We start from the raw sequence: 11275 nt of genomic DNA, 5'->3' as shown, positions 1-11275 counted from the left end.
AACTCTCTCATCCTTTTACTGTTGTAGTTTTATAAGGCAGTGATCTGTCCTCCACCTCCTTATGATAATCTGGTTTCCAAAGTCCCTTCCCGCCCCTCGTTCATTGCTATTGGCTGTTGTATAAGCCAGTTATGTAGTCTTTCCAGCCTTTGTTTTCCATAGAACCAAAATACTGAGTGCCCACCCAACAAACCAGAATTGATCTTGAGTAAACCTCCTTTACTGCATATTATTTCCTGCTCAGATTCCTGGAGCTCAGCAAAGTTTGAAGTCCTAGCCTGCATTCCAGAAGTGTTTTACTTGCATCCAGTGCCATCCAGGCAAAGTTATGTACCTTTGATTGCTAAATATGACTTGTTATTTTAAGTGATTGCTACTGTTTCCTGCTTTTAAGTATGCATTTCACTGAATTTTTTGTAAAAAATGATGTTCTTCCTCTCACACTGTTACTGCTGTAAGGCTGTCTTGAAATTGTCTTCGGCAAGGGATTTCCAGCTAGTTGTTTAAACTGGTTTGTGGCAGCATTGCACTTGGTCTCTCCTACTGTCTTTTTACAATATGAGGATGGGGTTTATTCAGCTTGTTGCAGGAGGTGTTTATCTGGTCTATCTGAACTGGGAAATATGCAAAAAGACATGTAGTGTAACTGTTTTATTGGCCAGAGGACTCATTATTTAGTTTTCTGTTTTTCCTCTTCTGCTATAAATATTGCATGCTTGCATGGGGCAGTAGTGCTCTGTACAGTAGCAAACACCTAGAAAGCAAATGTTCCCTGTAGAACAGTCCATAAAAGTGTAAACTGTAAAGCAGCAATACATCACAAATACCTTCTGCATCAACATGCTTACAGCAGCTGTGTGGGCACCAAGTGGCAATATCTACAGATTTAGTAGAATTCGGTATTGTATAAACATTAAAGCTAGTAGAATTTAGTACTGTTTAGCACAATCTGCTCCAGTAAAGCACCCTTATTAGTCTGCACCGACAAAGCACCCTTAATATCTTTCTAACCCCAATACACCACCCCCTTGTAGGTCACCAATCAATGGACTGGACAGTATGGATATGCAATTTCCTAACTTCTCTGTAGCTTGGTAGATATGGGTATCTTGAGACAATATAGCAATTGTCTGTTTACTGACAACCACTTAATCCTTAAAAAAAGCAGATGCAGTATGCGAGAGGTGAACTTAAACAATTGCAGTGGAGGCCAAACTCTCATATACAAGTGCACATCAGGTTGTGGAAACCACGCACATACCACCACATCACATAACATATGACACACACATAGACTAATGTATGTTAAAGCACTTACAAACAATCTACCCAAACCATAAAGATCGCCATTGTTGGAATTATGCCCCAGAAAAACCAAAAGCACTCAGACAAAACACCTAGCACCACACATACTGTCACTCTTAGTGGAGCCCCAAAGACTAATCCCTCAGGTAAGCAAACACACTTCCCAGGAATCTCATCACAGATGACTCCATTGTAAGATATAGTGATGCCCCTCTAATTAAATTGAGCAAGGAGAAGATACCTGTTAGTTGCTTATCTGAGCTAGGATCAGCCAAATCATGCACACACTCAAGTCATTATGCTACAGGTACCAGTAGGATTCCACCATAGTCAATGTAGGGATAAATGACCTGAGATGTACCTCCCCAGACTATATGAAGAGAGACATTATGGAGTTCTCAGACTATGTGTCTCAGGGTGGTAGCATCGAGAAGCATATTACCATCACTAATGTTGCCACAACATGAGCAAAAAATGATTTATTTAAACAACCAACTGTCTTTTTGTTGTCATTTTAAGGGGATCCAATATTTGTCAACTTGAGAGGACATGGTCAACAGACCACATTGCTGTGCCAAGGATGGTCTGCACCTTTCTCCTCTAGGCTTTCATATACTTTTAGACCAGTAGCTGCACAGACAAGGGCTAAAGGTGGAGGTGTCTCAATAGAAATCAGTAGCAAGTATGCCTCTAGGATGGTCAAACAGGATGACGTGCTGGACATCTCCTATCAACAGATTACCATAGACAAAATTCTGTACCATATCCTAGCCAGCTATAGGTCACCCTCCATGTCCCAGGAAGCTCACAATGCATACTTCAACCTACTGGAGATACTTACCATTCAACCTAACACCCCACTCATGGGAGAGTTTAATTACCCCTGTATAGACTGGGAATCCTACGTGGCCTCAAATCTACAGACATAGAGATTCCTGGACTTCATAAATACAAACACCCTTGGCCAAATAGTGAATATGCCCACTATAGGCTCCAACATATTGTACCCCGTGTTCATAAATATGGGAGAATGCTGCACCCCCTCCCCCATTGCTCATCCTCCCTAGTAATGTCTGACCATAAAGCTGTCTCCTTCATAATCAAAACTAAACTCCATAATCCCATTAAAACCATCAACAGCTAGGAACCATTCTAAGGCAAATTACATGTTATCAAGTGATGGTTTGTTAAAATTCAATGCACCTCCAAACCATGAGAACACAGCAGCCTATGCTAAATTGCTCTCAGAAACTCTTTACAACCATGTCAGTGGCTACATAGAGGCTGCTGTAACTACCGGAAGTAAGCCTAGGACTAGCCCTAGAAACAAACTGTCCTGGTGATATCCCACATTAAACAGGACATACAACAAAAGTAAAAGAAATATGACAAAAATCAGGAAGGGTAATTCCCATAGAGATAAAAGCTATCTCACCAGAGCAAGTAGGCATCTAAGAGGGCTAATTAGGTCAAACAAAGCCAACTCTGTGGTTAAGATAGCCTTCCAGGTGAAATATAATGCTAGGGTCTTCTATGGCCATGTCAGAAACATCAAGAGCAGCACGCAGCAATGTGCTGAACAGGTGGTTAATGGTGCCACATTCACCGAGCATGGGATATAGCTAACAAATTCAGATCCAACTTTACCCCCCAAAATACCCTCAAACATAATCCCTCCAACTAGAGAGCACGTACTGGCTGCACTCACTAAATCCAAGAACACAGCATCAGTGTGCCTCAATAACATCCCAGGATGCCTCCTGAATAGTCTAAACTACAAGTTATCAGGACTCCTGGAGTCATTATATATGGGTTACTTAATTATGTATGCAAATTTTATGTTAATCAGCATGCAGATTTGTACCTATTTTTCATGGGCCTTTGTCCAGATTTGAGGGGGTGAGGTCTGCGTGCACGCGCGCGCGCGTGTGTGTGTGTGTGTGTGTGTGTGTGTGTGTGTGTGTGTGTGTGTGTGTGTGGATAAATGGATGTGTATATGAATGCAATTGGATGGGTAGGGGACTGTGTTGTGTGTATATGTGTGTGTGATGCATAGCCTAATGGCAATTCGCCTAAGTAAGATTCATCCATTGAGCCACAATCTGAATTTTTTAAAAAATCATCTGCGTAAGAAAATTAATTCTATCTGAAGATGCTACTACCTCAGGGTAGGTTATACATTCTATCTGAAGATGCTACTACCTCTGGGTAGGTTATACATTCCATCTGAAGATGCTACTTCCTCAGGGTAGGTTATACATTCTATCTGAAGATGCTACTACCACAATCTGGACCAAAAAATGGCTAAGACAATTCGGTAATGATATTTAGTAAACTAGGAAGTGCAATTTCAAGTAATTCTGCAGAAAGACAAAGTTGATAGGATATTACGTGAAATATAAACTGTGATGAGGACAAATAATAGCACGAACTATACACAACAAATAATTAGAAATAACCAAAATGGCCATAAGAATTTAATGTAATTAGCCTTTATGCTCTTCAGGTGTAAGATATTGTTATGTTTTATGCTAGGAGCATTGAGAAACTAAAGCTTCTGAGAATAAAAAGAAAAAAGAAAATAAATGGTTTAAGAAAAATGGTCCAGTTGGGATTGTGGTATTTTTCACTCCACAAAGGGGTTGTGGTTTATCTTTCCCAGCTCTGAAGTTATTTCAGAGTCAACACAATTTCAGCAACACATTTTTTGCTCACATACAGTTTCATTGAACTGAGGTCTGGCAGCTAGTAGTTGGCTTCTCCTAATGTCCTTATTGGCTTCATCTTCTTTTCACCCTGCCAATTCAACAAAAGAATGCTGCACGGGTTAGTGTCTTGGTTCCAGTCCTTTAACTTAAATATGAGGTCACTTCTTTTGATGTTCAACAGATGGTGGGTATACCTTACATAGATGATTTGGCCTTATTCATGTCAGATGTTAATCTACCCAAACAAGAATGAAGCTACACAGAAATGGTTCCAAAAGAAGGAATTTCTTTAAGATCAAAGCAATGCTTTTTGGCACCCCTGCTGGGCTCATTCCTACCATATTTTTTCATTAGTCCCATCTGACGCCATTTAAAATGTCTCCTCTTTTAAGTAGCCTGAGAATTGGCTAGATGCAGTTTTCATCTTCACATCTCAGATTAAGATTCAATACAAACTAACATCTCAGCTGTTAATGAACAGTGATTGCTAAAATACTGATCCATGCTATGACCTCAGTGTAAATAAGAAACTCTGCTAGTAGTGTAATTGCTGCACAATGATTGGCTCATACTATGATAGTAATATAATTGCTGCTCATTGATTGGCTGAGTCTATGCTATCAGTGTAATTGCTGATCACTGATTGGCACACCCAACATTTAATTAGTTTATGAACTTGCATAAAAAACTATGCAGTAGTTCGGCAACTTTAATTTAGTATTAGTATTAATAGTATTCTGTCTATTCAGAATATAATAGAAATTTACACTTTCCACAAACTATAAACTATAGCCTATAATACTATTTGTAATATGATTTTGTACCCCTTAACCTCTCTTAAGAACAAGGTGATTGGTAACAGAATGGCAGCTCCCCATTATAGAAAACACAGTTTGATGTTATTTTGGTAAGGGAACACACTAGGAGCACATGCACATATCATATTCATTGTGTGCATTGTGTGCAATGGGTCTACTTTAATTAACGAAAGCTGATTCCAGCGAATGCAAATCCATCGACAGATATACATCGAACCGCAAAATGAGCGAACTCACAAAACCGCAAAACTCAAAATACCAATTTGTCATACTCGGCCAACCCCACTGCCCGAAACACACTACCCACCCAAACAAAATAAATAAACCACATACATACACCAACCAAAACCCTACTTCTAACCTTACACTAAACCCCACATACACCACTATCTATGCACTCTCCTTAACCCCTCCCTAACCCTAAGGTCCGTAACTACTGCACACTTACCCTACGGAGCTATACCCAAACAAAATAAATAAACCACACACATACACTAACCAAACTCTTACCTCAAACCCTACACTAAACGTTAAATACATTACCCATATTACATTACCTATCTATGCACTTACCTTAACCTGCACCCTAATGTCCATAACTATCGCACACTTACCTTATAGATCTGTAGCTCAGATGGGCCAACCAAAATACTTCCACATTTCGAATTTCGTGGTAATTTCACGGTTTTCTGAGTTCGCTTATTTTGCGGTTCGATGCATTTGTGTCGATGGATTTGCATTCGCTGGAAGCAGCTTTCGGTTAAATAAAGTAGACCCTGTGCAATACACGTAGTGCAGCATTCGTAAAGCCATGAAGCCAGCTTACCATGATTACAGCCTCCTGAGATTAATAGAAAAGCTAGTAATTGTCACTAGGCTTCTGAATGCCAGTCTTGACTATTTACTTTGTTTTGTAACTTCTGTCCCTGTTGTCTCTAAACCTTGTAAAAGATCTCTGTTGCATTCCCCTAAATGCTACAGCATACGTGCATCTCTGTGATATGCTCTCCAAGTGCATTTCATTCTTCATTTCAGACCATTTTGCCTTACTGTTTGGTCCATCAGATACAAGCTCCTCAGTATGAATTGCTGCTCATCTTTGGCCATATTGATGTCTGCTCATATACAAACTGGAACACTAAGGTCTTCATCAACATAATCTTTTATTGATTTTTTTTTTTTATTTTATTTTTATTTTACATTTGATAACAGTGAAAGTCCGACTGGACACAGGTCCAGAGAAAAGCTCCAAGTACATACATTCACAACATCTCGCAGATTTTGAATTAACTTTCCTTACAGGTGAAACTAACATTCCAATTAAATGACAGCATATTGCACACACTCAAAGTAAGTAAGAACATCATTGGTTAGGACATTACATTATACATTCCAAATATGACAAGCTATACATAGCCATACAGTGGTTATTTTGTTGGAAATGTAGTTGGTAGTGATTTTTGGGAGTTAAAGGCATTTCATTGCCTGTAGTCATGATTGGACTGTGGATAGGGTGAGAGAATAACAATTATTATTGTGGTGTATGGGAGTTAGTTGTAATCTAAGTTTTTCATCCTGGGGTGAGACAGGAGCATAGCCTGTTGTTCATGAAGTGAACTTTAAGGAGTTTCTTAAACTGAGTGGTAGTGTTGTTGGTTATTAGGTGGGTAGGGAGGGAGTTTCAAAGTTTAGAGACTGAGTAGCTGTAGACAGCTTTTCCTGTCTCATTGTTAAATTTGGTGACATTATCCATACCAACATGCAAGCTTCAGACTACCATCTAGCTCTTAGCATTGGTAGTCTCCAAATCTGAAACAGCTTCCCATATCTCATAGCACTTCTTTAAATCTCATTCAAATTTTCCAGATGTTCAGAAAAATTACCTAATATTATATCCTGTTAATAAATGTATATGTGATATTACCTAACTGGTATACAGTGTGCTTGTACCCCTAGGAAATATTGCTAAACTTAATCTATTTAATTCTCATATTTATGAATATTATATAAGACTAAACCACTCTTGTAAGCTCATGATAGTTTGGTGACAAACTTCTTGTCACTGTGAGTAGAACCTGCTTTTAAATAATCCTGTAATTGAACATTTGTGCATTTTGAAGGCCTTATCCATTATTGGCTACAATGTGTCAAGTATATTTAGCTCTTATAATTTTCATGTGCTAGCCACCAAAAGCCATGCTCATATAATGATCCAGCAAGAGGCTCTATCATTTTTGACACTCTGATTCTGATCATGTATCTAATCTCAATATTCCATTTTGCTAGTGTTGCCTCCTATCTGATTTTTTTCTGGACTACCCAAAAATCAGAATGTTAGTCTGGTTGTCCAGAAAGCAGTATACTAACTTTGGTATTCTGTTTTTTCTGCAAAAACAGAATGTTGGAGTTTTTAAAAACACAGACTCGGGTGAGCTGTTTAATTGAAAAGCATTGCAAATGCGATGCTGGAATTTCCTAGGAATGAGAAAAACAAAAAAGCAAACAAAATAAGGCATACTACCTCTTAATAACATAAGGGATGATATCATAAAATGGCCAGGAAAGTGGGTGGGATGGGCAGGGAGATGGTCAGAGAGACGCAGGGTTGTGGAAGTGCAAGGGGGGGGTATTTCTGGGTCTATGTTCAGCCATTGAATGGAACTTCCATTGAATGGTTGAACATTGAACTATACTCATCAAATGTTCATTTAGCAAACATTCATTTCATGGACGGGGAAAGTAACTAGTTGGCCACCACTTTTCTATGTGCCCCAACACAGTATTTCAAACCCACCCAGGTGAGGGACTTCACCACCCACACCCCCAACGTGGTGGGCTTCACCCCCCCCCCCCCCCCCCCCCCACACACACACACACACACACACACACACACACACACACACACTCTTCCTAAGTATATATACCAATTCCAAGAATGCACTACAGAGGGGAAAAGTGCAGAAGGGGAAGTGGTGGCCAAGTAGTTACTTTCCCCATCGATGAAATGAAAGTTCAATGGACAGGATTCGATATTCAGCCATTCGATGGAAGTTCCATTTGATGACTGAACATAGACCCATTATTTTTGGTCAAGTTTATCCCACATAGAAAGGTGGCAACCCTACATGTCACTGCTTTCAGTATGCACTGATCACTCTGTGCTGTAATATGACATATTTCATAGTACAGTGTACTGCATTTTATTACACTGCAAGCTGTGGCTAAAAAAAGTCCTGCATCAGGGCCAGTCCACTTATCTGGTAGCATTTGTGCTCATTTCAATTAATACACTCAAGTCTCTGGACTGTTTGTTAACTTAACATTAACAAAGGGTCAAATCAGTCCTGAATCACTTAGTCTTTTACAAAGCTAAATATTTTTTCTCTGTTCCTTATGCGTACTTGTTTCATTGGCTGCATTTCACTACATTTGAAAGATTGTATCCATAGGAGTTCTGAAGTATATTAAATAGGCATAAGAGTTAAGTCATCTTATGGTATATAATATTCAGCATAGAACATTTGATACCCATTGGCAGTTTCAGCTTACCCTACACAGAGTGTTGTTTTGTTTTACTTCTCCCAAGGAAACAGACTGCAGAATCCAGTGCTGTTAGTATTCATGGTCCATTGAGAAATTTACAGTTTCACCTTAGCCTGTACTCTGTATTTCCAGTGCAATATGTAGCAAATTAAGGCATCACACTCAGTTGAGAAAGGAAATTATCCAGACCAGAATATATGAGTGCACTTAAACCATTCAATCCTTATTTCTTTCACTCCTTGTAGCCTTGGAATGTCATACCTTCAGTAAATTACTCTTGCACCATCTAAGATTTCATGTCATATTTTGGTATACTTTATAACCCAGTTAGCCAAATCTGTATATGAAACACTGGTGATCACAATCTTATGTGCAACTTTAAAGTGTTCTCCCAGAAGGTCAATGATTTCTCCCTTTCCTAAGATTGAACTACCTCACAGTTAGGGTGTTTGTGTGTATGTGTGTGTGTGTGTTTATATATATGTGTATATATATATATATATATATATATATATATATATATATATATATGGCGTCTTTCGGCTTTTCACAGTTAGGGGTCGCCACAGCGGAACTCCGGTCCGCTAATGATTGGTAGTTGATTTTTACGTGCCGAGTTACCAGCCCTGATGCACAACCTTCAACGAAGGTACGCCCATTCACGCATATCTCCACGCAAAAGACGCTCTAGCTGAGAGTCGAATCGGACAGCGTCTTACTGTGAGGCGACAACGCTACAGCAGCACCACATATATATATATATATATAACACAAACCTTGTGGAAATGAAGGAAAGCAGCAGGTACTTGTTCCACAGCAAAAAATAATCGATATAACTCCAGCAGTATTCAGCAAAATAATGATTTAATTTCACCAGTGAAATATTCACAATCTTCCAGCATAAATCGATTAAAAACAGTAGTGAAATATCCACATAACAGCAAAACAAGGTATTTAGGTGCTTTTGTTCGTTCACTATTACATTGCAAAGTCGAACTTCATCAGAAATACAAGGATTTAATGAGCTAGAGTTAGTTCGATAGAATCAAGGTGGTATTGGAATTGAAGCCAATTTAATTCTTTAAAGAATTGACAGTGGTGTGATCAGTAAGGTATGCCAGTTGCAAATTTGACAATTTTATGGTAGCATGATTGGAGTTTATTTTTAAGGGACTGGTGGAGGTTGGTGAAAATGGGGGCCACAGAGGGATGGGAGCAGGAGGCTATTGGCAAGTTTCTTTTTGTTAGGCTTGTCCATGTAAAGTTTGTGTCTATAGAGTCTGCCAAGTTTAACATGTGTTTTTTAATTGTACTAAGTATGTGTCATTCAGAGATAACTTATTTGTCTATAGTAATACTTAATAGTTTGGCTTGTGTTACTATTTCAATTTTTGTGTTGTCTTGTGAGTATATATTGATGTCTTGTAAGACTGGTCTAGTTGAGAATAGCAATAGCTGTTAAGGGGCATGATGACAGTGTAGAAGAGCTGTTGACTGGTCCCTCCAAGTCAGTGGTGCAGTCATTGCTTAGTGATTGGCAGATGGGCGTGAGTGCAGATTGTTCTTACATCTGCAAGCAGCATTCATTTAAGCAGCTGTAGTTGAGATCATGACTGCTTACATTATTTGATTGTAATGTTTGTATGTGTGTCTGTCTGTCTGTCTAGCTCTTTGTTGGAGGATTTTTTTTTATTCTACATTATGGTGATGTTTGCTACAAAATCGTGGTTAACTAAAATGTAGTTTAATCTTTATCTTAGGTTGTTGTACCTTTTCACATAATTACGTAATGGACTTAAAATACTTCTGTTATTTATTTATTTTGAACTCTTATTAAATTCTTGAATTAACAGTTTTTATTTTTTTTTTCTGTTTGAATTTCAGAAGCCTGGAAAGAAGAATCAGGAAGAAGTGTTTGAGTCTGTCTATGAAAACCTGTAGAGAAAAAGAACAAATCAAGGAGCTCTCCCTAATAATTTATTTAACCCAGATTTTATTTAATTCATAACTCCGTTGCTTGATCCATTTACGTTTGTTTCATATTTGCTTGTCCTATTGTCATTATTAGCTACATGTAAGTGAACAGTACTTTTGCCTAATATTTGTTGGGCTTAGTACTACCTCCTTGGCTAATGTTAATTCAACTTTAGGTGTGTACCTTAATTAATTATCCATCCATAGGCAGAAAGCATCCTCAAGGTTTCAGGCTTTCATAAAGCAGCTGATATCACTGCCATACAAGATCCACATGTGCACTTTTATATGCAGCCATTCATTTACAAGTTGCTGCTTGCACTAAGGAATGTATACCATTTATAATTTCTGCTCTGTGTACGATTGTTGCAGTCTGTATTTCTGACGATTATTTAGCTGTGCATGTTCTGATTTCTTGCTAATGCTGGTACTACCATTGCCCATATTGCCCTGAAACATGATGAAAGACAGAGTTAATGACACCACTGGAGACTCACATCTACAGTAAAGCTCATTTGAAATAATACCCTGACCCTTAAGGGAAAAAGATGGTTTGGAGATGGTTCTGTTGTTATGTTGGATACTTGAACACTCAATACATGATTTCTAAGGCAATAAAGTACTTATTTTAGGTTCATATGTACATAATAAGCTTGCAGTCTAATTTCTCATTGAGAAGCTTAGCTGTGCCACCCAACAGATGCCTGCTAATTAGTGAGTAAATTATTTTGATTACATATCCCAGCTATAAATTTACAATCTGTAATGCAATTGTCAAGTCTGGTTTTGAAAGTGGCAAGGGAATTGCTTTGTCTGATATGTAAGGGGGGAAACAGGATGAGTTACCTTTCACACCAACAAGTATTGTTAATATGGTGGTTAGGTTTCCATCTTTGGAGCAGGTGCAAGTGGTACTATAGGTTTTGT

The 11275-nt window shown here is 38.5% G+C and overlaps 1 protein-coding gene across 2 annotated transcripts in view; it reads left to right on the top strand.

Annotated features, from left to right (window-relative positions):
• Nucleotides 1-10991, top strand: part of NFAM1 (NFAT activating protein with ITAM motif 1) — a 496710-nt gene extending 485719 nt beyond the window's left edge. For both annotated transcript variants that reach the window (XM_044074639.1, XM_044074631.1), the window contains one exon: nucleotides 10259-10991. In XM_044074639.1, the coding sequence (XP_043930574.1) occupies nucleotides 10259-10315 (57 nt within the window). In that variant the 3' untranslated portion in view covers nucleotides 10316-10991. The remainder of the gene's footprint in view (nucleotides 1-10258) is intronic.
• Nucleotides 10992-11275: the final 284 nt, after the last annotated feature.

The sequence above is a fragment of the Protopterus annectens genome, chromosome 1.part1 (genome assembly GCF_019279795.1).
Source record: "Protopterus annectens isolate FY-2018-M chromosome 1.part1, PAN1.0, whole genome shotgun sequence".
NCBI lineage: Eukaryota > Metazoa > Chordata > Ceratodontiformes > Protopteridae > Protopterus > Protopterus annectens.
The sequence above is the reverse complement of the archived record's forward strand: the minus strand, read 5'-3'. Positions and strand labels throughout refer to the sequence as shown.